This window comes from Bos javanicus, chromosome 10 (assembly GCF_032452875.1).
Source record: "Bos javanicus breed banteng chromosome 10, ARS-OSU_banteng_1.0, whole genome shotgun sequence".
Classification (NCBI taxonomy): domain Eukaryota; kingdom Metazoa; phylum Chordata; class Mammalia; order Artiodactyla; family Bovidae; genus Bos; species Bos javanicus.
This window is the reverse complement of record NC_083877.1, coordinates 19,224,146-19,239,544: the sequence shown is the minus strand read 5'-3', so window position 1 is coordinate 19,239,544 and position 15,399 is coordinate 19,224,146. Positions and strand designations below refer to the sequence as shown.

The following is a 15,399-nucleotide window of genomic DNA, read 5'->3' as shown; positions in this document are numbered from 1 at the left end:
TCAATAACCTCAGATATGCAGATGACACCACCCTTATGACAGAAAGTGAAGAGGAACTAAAAAGCCTCTTGATGAAGGTGAAAGAGGAGAGTGAAAGAGTTGGCTTAAAGCTCAACATCCAGAAAACGAAGATCATGGCATCCGGTCCCCTCACTTCATGGGAAATAGATGGGAAAACAGTGTCAGACTTTATTTTTGGGGGCTCCAAAATCACTGCAGATGGTGACTGCAGCCATGAAATTAAAAGACGCTTACTCCTTGAAAGGAAAGTTCTGACCAACCTAGATAGCATATTCAAAAGCAGAGACGTTACTTTGCCAACAAAGTCCGTCTAGTCAAGGCTATGGTTTTTCCTGTGGTCATGTATGGATGTGAGAGTTGGACTGTGAAGAAGGCTGAGCGCTGAAAAATTGATGCTTTTGAACTGTGGTGTTGGAGAAGACTCTTGAGAGTCCCTTGGACTGCAAGGAGATCCAACCAGTCCATTCTGAAGATCAGCCCTGGGATTTGTTTGGAAGGAATGATGCTAAAGCTGAAATTCCAGTACTTTGGCCACCTCATGCAAAGAGTTGACTCATTGGAAAAGACTCTGATGCTGGGAGGGATTGGGGGCAGGAGGAGAAGGGGACGACAGAGGATGAGATGGCTGGATGGCATCACCGACTCGACGGATGTGAGTCTGAGTGAACTCCAGGAGTTGGTGATGGACAGGGAGGCCTGGCGTGCTGCGATTCATGGGGTCGCAAAGAGTCGGACACGACTGAGCGACTGAACTGAACTGAACTAGCTTCCTCCTGGGCTTCCCTGGTGGCTCAGAGGTTAAAGCGTCTTCCTCCAACGCGGGAGACCTGGGTTCGATCCCTGGATCAGGAAGATGCCCTGGAAAAGGAAATGGTAACCCACTCCAGTATTCTTGCCTGGAGAATCCCATGGACGGAGAAGCCTGGTAGGCTACAGTCCATGGGGTCTCAAAGAGTCGGAGAAGACTGAGCAACTTCACTTTCATTTTCGCTTCCTCCTACCACCACAAACCATTGAAGCCAGAAAACAATGGAATCTTTAAAGTGCTGAAAGAAAACTACCAACCTACAATTATATACATAGCAAAATATTCAAGGGGTAAAATAAAAATGTTTACACAAAAAATGTTTACTAAGCGATTACTATGTGTCAGGTGGGCTTCTCAGGTGGCAGAGGGGTAAAGAACCCGCCTGCCAATGCAAGAGATATAAGCAACGCAAGTTCGATCTCTGGGTTGGGAGGATCCCCTGGAGAAAGGCATGCCAATCCACTCCCAGGATTCTTCCCTGGAAAATCCCATGAACAGAGGAGCCTGGCAAGCTACAATCCACTGGGTCGCAGAGTCGGACACGACTGAAGCAACTTAGCACTCAGTGTGTCAGGTACTGTTCTGGGCGCCGGGACTACAGTAACGAATAAAACAAAGCCACTGCTCGCACAGAGCTTTCATTTCAGTGTAAGAAGTCAGAACGTAAACAAATTAATGGAATATGTCAGGTGATATCTCTACTAGCTATTCCTTGAAAAAATTGAGCATCCCATTCCATTTCCAAAAATCTTTACGGAACTAGTCATATTTTATGATTCACGTTTCTAATATTTGTTACATATTAGCACAGCATCTAACATAGCTTATGTATGTTTCTGACTAATCAGCAGTAATTCCTAACCTGTCATATATACCCATTACTAATTTAAAGTAAATACATAGCGGGGTTAGTCATATATTGGTTAGTCGTATCTCCTGTTTGCAAGCCAATACTATGTTTCCTTAGTGATTCAGAAATATTTCACAATATCAAAGCAGCAACTCTCAATCTGTTTGGCCTCAGAACCCTTTTTAAACTTTAACATTACTGAAGGCGCCAAAGAGTTTTGTTCATGTGAATCATAACTATCAGCATTTATATTAGATATCAAAACAGAATTTTTTAAATAACTATTAATTCATTAAAAATAACAGTAATAAAACCCATTATGTTAATATAAAGCCCATTTTTATTAAAATAAATTGTATGTTCTAAAACAACAGAGAGAAAAACTGCACTGCTTAAGTCTCTTTAACATCTGGGTAAATAGAGAACAGTTGGATTTTCATATCTGCTTCTGTATTCAATCCTCAAATATGTTGTTTTGTTTAAAAAAAAAAAAAAAGTCTCACAAAGATATATAGAGTTGGAAAAAGCAGGAGAACTTTTATAGCCTTTTCAGATAACTGTGGATATCTTTTTATATTACACCAATACTCAAAAGGTGGTAGTTTTCTTAAAGGCTAGCTGAAAAATAGAATCTGAAATCATATCAAACAACTTTTCTTACTCTTGTCATATTAAAATCCAATGGTCTATCTTGTACTTTGAATGGATCATTTACCAATGTATGATTGTGATATATCACAACTGCTCACTGGAAAATTAGTCATTTGAAAAATACTGGTTCATTATATTAAAAGCAGATCTTCCAAATGTTGATATATTAAACAGGATATCATCACCAGGATATTGTCAGTCTCAGTCTCACAGTGGTAGATATGTTTTCCAAAATTCTAATTTGCACTGAAAAACTTTAAACATTTATCACTGGCAACAAATACCATAAGCAGTTTTTTTTTTTTAAATAACAGGTGTATTTGGAGCAATAATTACCATATGTTTATTTGCTATTTGTCTGAATAATCAGTTTGTCATTTTTTCCAAGTAAAATTGGTGTTCCATCAAGCAGCTTGTTCAGCTCGGAAACCAATCAAACACACAAATGTTTTTCTTTGAGACAACCTCTGTACTTGAGTATGCAGAAGTGCCATATAAGACATGTGTACTTAAGAAATTGTGTACTTAAGGGATACGATATAGTAATACTAATAATTTTTACTGCTTCACCCAGGACAATAAGTGAAATCAACATTTTTAATGAATGTGTGGCAGTGAAAAATAAAATGACTAGCACTAGTGTAATTAGTGCCTCTGACTTGATCTGTGCTAAGGTTCCCACGGTTTTACGTAACCAAATCCATTGCTTCTGCACTATCAGTACAAATCCCAGCATGTTAACAGACAAATAACGTCCTAAAAAGTATTCCTCTCATGGACCATACTTTGAGAGCTACTGCATTCAGTTCAGTTCAGTCGCTCAGTCGTGTCCGACTCTTTTCGACCCCATGAATCGCAGCACGCCAGGCCTCCCTGTCCATCACCAACTCCTGGAGTTCACTCAGACTCACATCCGTCGAGTCGGTGATGCCATCCAGCCATCTCATCCTCTGTCGTCCCCTTCTCCTCCTGCCCCCAATCCCTCCCAGCATCAGAGTCTTTTCCAATGAGTCAACTCTTTGCATGAGGTGGCCAAAGTACTGGAATTTCAGCTTTAGCATCATTCCTTCCAAACAAATCCCAGGGCTGATCTTCAGAATGGACTGGTTGGATCTCCTTGCAGTCCAAGGGACTCTCAAGAGTCTTCTCCAACACCACAGTTCAAAAACATCAATTTTTCAGCGCTCAGCCTTCTTCACAGTCCAACTCTCACATCCATACATGACCACAGGAAAAACCATAGCCTTGACTAGACGGACCTTTGTTGGCAAAGTAACGTCTCTGCTTTTGAATATGCTATCTAGGTTGGTCAGAACTTTCCTTTCAAGGAGTAAGCGTCTTTTAATTTCATGGCTGCAGTCACCATCTGCAGTGATTTTGGAGCCCAAAAAAATAAAGTCTGACACTGTTTCCACGGTTTCCCCATCTATTTCCCACGAAGTGATGGGACCAGATGCCATGATCTTCGTTTTCTGGATGTTGAGCTTTAAGCCAACTTTTTCACTCTCCACTTTCACTTTCATCAAGAGTGACTCAGTTATTTTTAACGTAACTCTCAGTTCATATAAAGTGCCAGAGAACTACATGCAAATAAAGTTAAATCTAAAAGAGTCGCTGTATATTCGGAGATTTTAAAAAGCTTGCATTCTTGGAATTCAAACACTTTTTTCTTGTCACCTTACACTACTACTGAGGTATTATCTGGAAATTATAAAATAATTTATTAGTGCCAGAAGAAAATTGTGTCCGGCTCTCTTTGGTTTACAGGTAAGGAAACCAAGGAAACAAGGGACCAACTTCAAAGAACATGTATTCACTGAGTTTCTACTACGTCAGACTATTAGTGTGACATACACTATGGATGAAGACTCGGCTCTTACCTTCAAAACCCTCATAGCCAGCTAGTGACTTAGGTTTTGGGATGGCCATATTACAGGCTCCTGTATTATCCATATAAAGGGCTATGCAAACACAGGTAAAAGAGCAGTGATGGTAGGGAAGAGGGACCTGGTAAGAGTTATGTAGTATCTGAGCAGGGTATAAGTAGAAGGATATCAGGCAGTTAAAAAGAGAACGAAGACTTCCATGGTGGTATAGTGGATAAGAATCTGCCTGCCAGTGCAATATAGGAGATCCAGGTTCGATCCCCGGGGTTGGGAAAATCCCCTGAAGGAGGGAATGGCAACCCACCCCAGTATTCTTGCCTGAAGAATCCCGTGGACAAAGAGCCTGGTGGGCTACAGTCCACAGAGTCACAAAGAGCTGGACACGACTGAGCAACTGAACAGCAACAGCAGCCAATACAGGGGACGTGGGTTCTATATACAGTCCAGGAAGATTTCTCATGCCTTGGAGCAACTAAGCCCCTGTGCCAAAACTACCGAGTCATCGCTCTAGAGCCCTCAAGCTGCAACTACTGAAGCCCCTGCACCTAGAGCCTGTGAAACAAGAGAAGCCACTGCAATGACAAGCCCATGCATGGCAACGAACAGGAGCCCCTACTCATCGCGACTACTGAGAGCAACGAAGACCCAGAGCAACCAAACCCAGCGCAATCAAAAATAAAACGTAACTTTAAAAAAAAAGAGAAAGAGCAACCACAAAAAGAGGGATCAGCATGAACAAAAACAGGAAAACACAAATGTGCATTTATATAGTAAGAAATTACAAGTAGTGCAGTTGGGAATGATGGGAAAATTAGAAACAACAGCAAATAAGAATGAAAAAATTACCAGAAATCAAGGTGAGGAAGCCACGAACGCTATATTAAAGCATCTAGGCTAGACATATAATAGAAAATGTGTTTCCTATTTAGTTAAAAGGAGAGGAATAACAAATTTCAGAGTAACTTGATCAGGGCTAATTGGATACAGGAAATGCTGGGGCAAAAGAGAATCACTGACTTTCAAATTCCAAGAATGGCTGATTAGTAAATCAATCAAAGGAAGAACAGCCTTAGGGAGAAAAGGCAATAAATTTGTTTTTAAATGGGTTTCAGAGACCTGTCCAAAATGTCACAAATTTCAATGAGTCCACATAAGAGGTTTTTACTTATACTTGCTAAGAAAATCAGAAAATACTTCTCAATCTCTAGCATATACTTAATCCCTAAAAAACTATACAATTGTGACTGAGAAAGGATATAATATATAATTGTAATCAGTTAATATGTGAATTAGAAGTATGACAGTTTCAAAGCAGATAGCAAAGCAAGTCTGGGAAGAAGTGTCTGGGATTATAGCTATTCTTAGCATTGTCTAACCAAATGTCTTAGTAATAAGGAAATCATACCTAATACTTCATTATCTTCTGTACTTTTTGCCAAAATGTATTAAGTGTATAAGGTCACTTGTGACACTTCTTTTAAATGGAACATAAGAAAAAAGGAAAAATGCTATTCAGCAAGTTTACATTAAGGAAAAAAAATTACATGAAAAAGCTCCCAATACAGTATTTGACCTTAATACTAGTATTCTCATTTTTAAAAATGAGAAAAAGTAGGGCCTCTGAAAAGTTAATCTGCCAGAGCAGATGCTAGCTCAATAAGACCCTTTAAAACTGCCTTCTAAGATACCAAACTACCCACTAATTTAATTCGAACTCCAACTGACATCTACCACAGAGCAAGATTAAGAAATGAAGTATTATTCAAGATGGTTGGATGCCATCTCTGAGTCAATGAACACGAGTTTGAGCAAGCTCCAGGAGATGGTGAAGGACAGGGAAGCCTGCAGTGCTGCAGTCCATGGGCTTGCAAAGAATCTGAGTAACTGAACAACAGTTTCGTTGGACTGTTTTCCTTTGTTTTTGTATCTTCTCACTTATCTGATTAAACCTATTCTTCGGCTCAAGTTTTTCCAGACAAAACAATGTGGGTGGGGAAGGACCACAGTAGGGTCCAGCTCCATTTCAGAAACTTAAAATACATGATTGTAGAAATCTACTGACGCTATAAAACATGCCCACTCTTTTGGAACTGAAGATCCAAAACTGACCCACATTTTAATTAGCTTGGGCAGTTTTGATTTACTTTGTTTTAAACACAGTAGGCTTTTTTAAACACTGAAAATAAAATAAGGCAAGGGCTGCCACTACCATCTCATGGGTCCCAAAAGATTCAGTGATCCCAGGTTAGAAGCAGCCTCAGATTACAGATTATTCTCTCACCTAGTAAGTGACCATCAAATGTCAGTCTAACCACTCATTCTTCTATTTATCCCATCAGTTAAAGGGAATAATTAATCTATTTGTAAGGTTACATAGTAACCAAAGGTTACTGATATCAGTTTCAACCTAATATTGATATAGAATCAATATTAAAAGATGAACTGTATAAATAGCCAAGATCTTAACAGGGTTATGGGCCTGTGATATTATACCTAATAAAGACAATGTATAATTGAAAATTAGAGAAGTAGGCAACATGCATAATCAAAGATACCGGTTCACTGTCATAGAGGAGACAAAGAAAAGAGGATTGATTAACGTCAAGAAAAAGTTTTTCCTTCATGCTTCCAAACAAAAACTGTTAAGAAAACAACAGGACTTCCCTGGTGGTCCAGTGGTTTAAGAATCGCTTGCCAATGCAGGGCAGATTCCATATGCCACCTGGCAACTAAGTGCTTGTACCCTAGAGTCTGAGCTCTGCAACAAGAGATGCAACCGCAATGAGAAGCTCCTGTACTGCAACTAGAGAAAGTCTGAGAGCAGCAATGAAGACCCAGTGCAGCCAATAAATAAATTAAAAAAAAAAAAAGAAAAACTAAAAATATCAAAGGGCCACCCTAGGAACAATGGACCAAAGTTAAAGTGTAAACAGTTTAATTCCATTTTTTTCCCCAAAAAATCAAGAGTTAGAATGAGCTATATCACCAACTAGTTTATTGTCATTTACTCATAATTAAGCAGACTGGAGGAGAAGGCAATGGCACCCCACTCCAGTACTCTTGCCTGGAAAATCCCATGGACGGAGGAGCCTGGTAGGCTGCAGTCCATGGGGTCCCTAAGAGTCAGACACGACTGAGTGACTTCACTTTCACTTTCCACTTTCATGCATTGGAGAAGGAAATGGCAACCCACTCCAGTGTTCTTGCATGGAGAATCCCATGGACGGAGAAGCCTGGTAGGCTGCAGTCCGTGGGGTCGCACAGAGTTGGACACGACTGAAATGACTTGGCAGCAGCAAGCAGACTGGAATGTTACAAAGAGAGGATTATTAAAGATACTGGACAACAACAATAACTTTGCTTTCAACCCTGGCTGTACATTAAAATAAACCAGGGAAAACTTCTGTTTAATGATAACGCCTGGTCCAAACTCCTAGAAATTCATTTGCTTAGCCTTGGGTTATGAGTCCCAATATATTTTTTTAAATCCTCAAGTAAAGAAGTCTGAATGAGTAAACTGCGTCAGTATCAATATACTGATTATGATACTATATACTAGTTCTGCAAGATGTCATCATCATAGAAAAATCAGTAAAGGGTATAGGGGATCTCTCTGCATTGTTTCTTGCAACAGCATTTGACTCTACAAGTATCTCAAAATTTAAAATGCGATGAAAAAATTCCCAGGTGATTCCACTATGTCGTTAAGAGTTTAAAAAAAAAAAAAAAACCCCAACAGACTGGAGAATCTCAGATTCCTGCCAGTTATTAATAATTCCAAGAAGCTGCAAACTATTCTTTGAATCTCAGCCACTGAAGGTAATTAGGAATACTTATCATTTAAAGATATAATATTTTGCAAAGCCAAACACAAATAATTTATGGTTATTCTAAAATAAAAAATCCAAATTACTATACACTGCCATTGTACAGTTGGACTGGATAGATAAGCATTATACTACAGTTCTCATTCGCCTCTTAACTGAGCCAGATTCTATGTATCATGGTAAGCAGGCTCTCAAATGGCCCCCAGGATCTACCTCCTCATCTTCACACTTTTATGTAATCCCTTCCTCTTTAGCTCCTCACTTAACACAGGTAGAGTATGGCAAAGTGATAGGATGTCACTTCTGAGATGATGTTACAGAAGAGCATGGCTTCCATCTGGGGGGTTCTCTATCAGAAACCCCCTACCCCAAAGGAAAGAAGCTACTGTGTTATAAGCCACCTTTCAGTGAAGCCCACATGGCAGGCAACTGGCCAAAGAACAGCCAGTGAAAACTCCTGAGGCTTGGCAAGAGTTACATGAGTGAGCTCACAGGGGGATCCTCCTCTAGTCAAACCTTGATAACTGCAATCTAGCCAGTATGTTGAGTTGCAGCCTTATAAGAGACCCTGAAACAGAGGCACACAACTAAGCTGAAGTCAGAATCGTGACCCACAGAAAGTGTGAGATAATAAATGTTTGCTGTTTTTAAGCCACTACGTTTTGAGGAAAATACAGGGCTAAAAATAATACATATAGCTGCCACAGGACAAACCCACAAGAAAGTAATCTGATCTGATGACTTCTGCCTATCTTTGTTCAGAGTATCAAACCTCCCAGCTTTTACAATATTATCACTTATAATTAACAAACTGTTTTACCTGAGGTGACCTCACCATCACTGGGGACACAGCTTCCTCATTCTTATTTCAATTTCTTAGAATGGCTTCCTATCCATCTCTTCTATGCACCTAAATCCTAGACATCTTCCAGATAAAACGCACAGGATCTCTTCCATGAATACCTATTACAATCCATTTAGCACTGATCTAACAGCTTTAAGAGTAGAAATTCAGAGACCATAAGCTCCTTAAGAGTAAGTCTCACATTTTCTTCAACATTCTGTACAGTACTGAGCAACTGCATTTACAATATTCAATTCCTTATATCCCTTTCCGTGTATCAAATAAAGAAACTCTCTCAACTATTTTTATTTTTAAAAAATAAAAATAAAAAAGCCAGGGGGTGAGAAAGGGTGAAGAAAACCCAACTGTTCCAACCTAAAATATGAGAGTGTCACTGGTTTGGCTTGCGTGTTTCAAATAACTGAGTATAGACCACTCTAATCTGAAGAATAACAGTAATGATAACAAATCCCCTCCATGAGTAGCCTAGTAATTGTTATTTGTAGGCTCTCTCTCTCTAGCTAGCTCTCTCTCCTAGTAATTGTTCAGGCTCTCGAAATTTTCCTTTTATTAGTTTCTTAAACAATTTGCCTTCCATTATTAACCCACTCTATAATAATTCATCACTAGTCATTACACATGGAGAAACACTGCTGTTAAATCTCAACTAGACCAGTAGCTCTCAAACTTTAGCTAGCATCAGCATCACCTGGAATGCTTGTTAAAACAGACTGCTGGATCCCACCCCCACAGTTCCTGATTCATGACTAATGCCATAAGTGATTCAAAAAGAACACACACACACACACACACTCCCCCCCACCCAACCCAGTTAACCAATCTAAATTTATCTTGATATGCCCACTTGAGTTCAATTTCATTGAAACAAGGAGGACCTCGAATTCACTGAGGTTTTTTAAAAAGGCTATTAGAAAAATTAAGCATTAATGTAAAAAAGACCAATCTAGTAGTTCAACAGTCCTAAGTTCCCAGATAAAAAAAAAAAAAGGGAGGGGGAGAAACAGACAAAAACTGAAGGTTCTATGACATAAAAATTAACTTGCCAGGTAGGAAAAGCAGTGGCTAGAACTGATTCCTGAACAAATTACACAATACACTGGACTATGCTACTGCTAAGTCGCTTCAGTCGTGTCTGACTCTGTGCGACCCCATAGACGGCAGCCCACCAGGCTCCCCCGTCCCTGGGATTCTCCAGGCAAGAACACTGGAGTGGGTTGCCATTTCCTTCTCCAGTGCATGAAAGTGAAAAGTGAAAGTGAAGTCGCTCAGTCGTGTCCGACTCTTCGAGACCCCATGGACTGCAGCCTACCAGGTTCCTCCGTCCATGGGATTTTCCAAGCAAGAGTAATGGAGTGGGGTGCCATTGATACTGCCTCTAATTTATGCGTGAAACCTCAGTTTAGAAGTACCTCAAATATTTTAAATAAAAAATGGGCAAAATATTAAAGATTTCATATCAACAGCCAACAGGAAACTTGTTGTCTTTTAAAACAGGTTATTAAGAATAATAAATCTTCTAACAGCAAGAAGCCCACCCACTTCTCTTTTGCTTCCTCTCTGATCACTCACATCCAACAGTTCCATGTGCCTCTTCCTCAGCATATCCTTTAAATGTGGTATTCCTAAGGGTTACTTGCCCTTCTTACTCATTCTCCTTGAGTGAGTCAAAATCATGACACTGGGTGAACTATGAACATACCAGCCGTTCAGAACTATCACTGGACTGGCTAAAAATATAAGATGCTTAGGCTCCAATTTAGACTTGACTAAGGGATAACAATCTCTGGGAATTGAGCCCAAGAATCTCTATGTTCCCCACCTCTATATGCTTCTTAGGCAAGAACCATGTCCTCTATAGTGCCCAGCACACACACAAGGCACAATCAACATTTGCTAAAGAATGCTGTGGAAACAAAAAACAGCAAATTTAAATATCTTTGAATTCCACAGTTATGTAGTGTTAGTTTAATAAATTACTTAGATATTTAGACAACTATATTAGATAACCATTGTAATATTATTAACCATCTTAATATTAACAATGTGAGTTAAATACAGCTGGGTAAATAAAGGACTTTAAGCACTACTCTACCCTTAAGATATGTTACAGAAAACCCCTGATCTTAAAGTTCAAAAGGTAAGTAGCCACAAAGAATTTAAATAAAAGAAAATCAAATTAAACAAACAAAAGTTACAGAGAGCCAGAAAACCAAGAGCTTTCTAAAAGAAAAAGTGTTAACTTGATTGAAGACTAGAACTAACCAGCAGATATCTACAAATAACAGTATTAATCTGTTGTCGCCCAGAAAAAGTAATCAAATTCCCCCAGGGAAGACTCAATTAACTTGGCAAACTTTTTTACATTCAATCTTTTTATCCTGCACATTTATTTTCAAATTCACTAACATACGTGATTCATATTGAAAAGTAATACCAGAAAGAAGGGAATTTAAATTTTTTAGAATTAACAGCAAGCTCCCCAATGTGAACTAGGTTAATAAAACAACGGTTTTTAATTTACTTAAAACTATATATTAAACCAACATTAGATTTAATTGAAAAACCTGTACGACTGATGTTTCAAGGTTTTATGAATATAAACTGGTCTCATAAATCAATAAAAAGATAAACATCCTTAAAGGGTGTAAAATGAGCAAAAGCAAAGGGCAATTTACGAAAGAAATACCACTGCCCAAAAAACTCTTTAAAAATTCAACCTCAGTAGTTTAAAAAAAAAATAAAACAAGTTTAAAAAATGATGACCAATCAAGTACCATGGAGGGAAAACTAGTACAACCTTGCTGAAAGCAGTGTGCTAATATTTATTAAATGGTTAAAAATAAGCAAATGTTTGGCTTAGCAATTTATCCTAACAAAATAAAACATCCAGACATTTATCTGTAAGAATATTCCTAGTCAGGTTTATAAAAGATGAAAACTAGACAATAAAAAGGAAGACCAATAATAACAGATTGACTAAATTAGTTTAGATCTGTAATTGTGTAAGCACTTGAAAAATAGTTACTTATTGACAGGAGAAAGTTGTTGACCTTCCCTCTGTTTTTGCAACCTGCTTTTTTCCTACTGAAAACATAAAAAGAACTTAGTTTTATTCTGTAATTATCATTTTTTAAAAACATGTACAGCTCATCCACACATCTGGAACGATTATTACAGTTCAGATTGTGGTATATCTCTCTCAGTAGCAGGCAAAATAATTATCTTTTTTTTTCCCCTCACCTCATCAGTTTTCTTCTTACAATGTAATGTGTTACCTGTATAACTTAAGTCTAAATCTATTAACATAAATAATCTATAACATAACCAAACCCTAGTTTAGTGCATCATTTGCCCAGTGTATACCATTTCGAGAAAGAAGATCTGGGGTAAATCCTATCCTTTGATCTACTGATCTTTCTAAATATGAACTTTTAACAAAGGAAAAGATACTCATTTCAGCAGTCCTACTTCAGAGCACCCTTAACAAGTAGTAAACTAGGGAAAAAAGAGTTGTTTCCAAAATCCAGCATGAAAACATGGTTAAAGTAGGACACTTAAAAAAATTCTCTAGTATTTTGTAGTTCTTAGTTTAGTTTATCCATGTTTATTCCTCTTCCTCTAAACTAACAAAGAAAAAATGATGTCACATGCATTAGCTACATCTCTGTTCCAGAAGTGACATAAAGAATCTGTAGGGTCTGGCCTCAGTGATTGAGGACACACCTAAGAGCTGAAAAGGCTGAATGAGATTTACATGAAAACACACTACAAGAAGCTAAATAATAAACATCCATGAATTTTAAAAGGTAACTAAACATGCAAATAAGCCAGGTGATGGGTCTGAAAGCATCAGATGCAATACAGATTTACTGTATACTTTATATAATAAATAAACGAAAAGGGACTTCAAGGTTTCACTGTAAACTTTCCTCAAAAAAAAAAAAATTCTCCATTTAGTGACTTAAGAACTTAAATATTGTATCTGTAGATCAGAAAGAGCTACAAAACTTATCTTCCTTTCACAACCCTTCAATTTCCTCTTCAGACTACATTATCTATACGAAAAAGTTTGAGATTTCCACTGTTTAGCAATAGCACTAAGTATCACATTTTTAAAAAACTATTATTTAAAACACTGTCTTCAAACAGGCCTAAATACATGGTTTCATTTTCAAAAGAAAGTTTTTACTAAATACTGTAAAAAAATTTATTAATAAAAAAAATCTATTAATCATGCACGCAGTGACATACTGCTTATTTACCAGTGAATATTAGTCAACCAATTTTAAGGGGGGGAAAAAAAAATCACATACCAGAAGGCAATCGTAACCTGCTGCTCACCTATACAGTTTTCTTCCATGAAACTAGTGTTTTCTAAGGGTTATATTGAATCAAGACTCCATTTTTATTCTGCAGTCGTACCCCTGACCCCCTCATTTTTCTCCAAATAAACTGAAACTTTTGATTTTCTAAATCAAATCGCAAAATATGACCCACAAGAAGATTAGATGAGATGCGGTTATCAGTTTAAACCGAGTCCTACTTACCGACAATGAAATACAAATTATCAGAGAAAGGACTCCAGAAGCAGAAAGTCTCTAACTTGCTAACTCACAATAAGAGTCTTGTTCAATATTACACAATAACACTGCGCTTTGCTGTTGTTTGAGCTGCAAAGGCTGGGTATGCAAGTTGCAGCAACTATGCCAACAGCTTCAAGTATGCTACAACTAAGAAGAGTAGCAGTTAGAACCCAAACGAACAGCAAACATTTTAAAAAGATACAAGCAGAAGCCTCAACATTAGAAAAGAATATCCATCAGCACCTCCCCCAAGAAACAGTTCCCTTCCCCCACTTTTAAGTAGGCACTTAAGACTGCCAAGCAGATCCACTTCTTTATTAACTGGTGCCCACTTGGGGCAACTGTACACCAAGCAAGCCCTCAGGCCTACTCTAACCCCTTCCAAAAGTGCTCAAGTGCGACTGAAAGCCGGGGAAGCCGTCTTAGGGGCCCAGATCTTCTCCACCGCCCATTCCGCCCCGCCCCTGTAAGCTCTCCTGAGACCAGAAGAAGGACACCGGGCCCAGGGACCCGCAGCAATTGCCCGCAAGAGAAGTCTGAGGCGGCCGGAGGCCTCCGCCATAGCAGGACCTGGAAAGCACCGCCCCTAGCGCACCTCCCCACACCCGGCGAATGTCTGCTCTATCCCCAGCAGAAGAGAAGACAGGACCGGGAGGCATCAGGCTAGGCTGCGCACCAGGCCCTGGCCTGCCCCTCGGGGCCGCGCCGACCGCCCGAATCCGCTCCCGGGTCCGGCTCGGTCAAGCTGGCGCGGGGGCCACACTCACCTGGATGACCTCGTTGACCTCCCGGATACATTCCACCATGTGTTGCAGAATCTGCTCGGCCGTGAGCACCTCGTAGCGGTAATCCTCCTCCTGCTCATGCCCCGGCCCGCCGCCGCCGCCGCCACCGCCGCCGCCACCTCCGGGCCCCAGAGCGCTGCCGCCGCCGCCGCCCGTCTCCCCGCACAGCAGTCCGTCCCGCTCCCCGCCAACGCCCAGCCCCGGCTCCACCAGCTCCACCTCGCCCAGATCCAGGTTATCATCGTCCGGCTCATCGTCGTCCTCGTCCTCCTCCTCCTCGGCGCCGCTGTCCTCCTCGCTGCACTCTTCGTCCTCGTCGAACTCGTAGTTGTAGCCCTCGTCCGAGTCCATGGCGCGACGCGCGGAGGCCCGGCGGACGCTGGCCCTGAGGCGGGGAGAGGGCGGGGACGCCGAGGCCCCGGCTCTCGCTCCGGCTCCGGCTGATGTCCGGACGCAGGCCTGGCTCCGGCCCCGCGGGCCGCGGCTCCTCCCCGGGCGCGGCGGTTGGCGGTTGGCGGCTAGCGGCGGCGGGGAGGGCGCGGAGGAGGGAGGGAGGGAGCGAGGGGGCCGCTTGCCGCCCGCCTCAGTCAGACGCGGCTCCGCTCAGGCCTCCGAGAGAAAACAGTCCCCAGCGCCACCTCCACGGCCGCTGCTACCGCTACTGAGCCAACAAAGGGGCGTGCGTCACCGCGTCGCGCTGCGTCGTCGCGTCACTGCTCTTGACGTCATCGCGCCCCGCCCCGCCGCCCCTGCGTGGAGTGCGGGGAGACCCCACGGCCTAGGTTTGCCTTGGGAGCGCGGCGCCCCGGGAATCGCATGCTGGGTTCCGGCTGTGGTCGCTGTTGGGGCCCTCAGCAGCGAACAGAGTACTGGAGGAGCCTAGGGCCGTTGGTCGCCGAGAGCGAGAGGGGGCCTGGTCCGCCCAGGTGGTGGATTTTTCCGCAGGCCATGATGATCCAGCCCCTCGCGCAATCCTTTGGGGACGGCGGCCTTCCCCCAGGGCCAGAGAGACCCTTCCCGCCGGCCCGGGAGTGATTCCAGGAATACCTCGGCTGTTGAGCTACTGTTCCTGTAGCCTGGGCTACTCAGTGGAGTCTGTTTTATGCAGAACCTCTAAGCTGTG

The 15,399-nt window shown here is 41.3% G+C and overlaps 1 protein-coding gene across 2 annotated transcripts in view; it reads right to left on the bottom strand.

The window, feature by feature from the left end:
• The window catches only part of ARIH1 (ariadne RBR E3 ubiquitin protein ligase 1), a 108,811-nt gene extending 93,850 nt beyond the window's left edge, over positions 1–14,961 (bottom strand). The window contains exon 1 of one of the 2 annotated variants that reach the window (XM_061430284.1): positions 14,259–14,961. In XM_061430284.1, the coding sequence (XP_061286268.1) occupies positions 14,259–14,627 (369 nt within the window). In that variant the 5' untranslated portion in view covers positions 14,628–14,961. The remainder of the gene's footprint in view (positions 1–14,258) is intronic. The other variant, XM_061430285.1, reaches the window with a different exon arrangement.
• Positions 14,962–15,399: the final 438 nt, after the last annotated feature.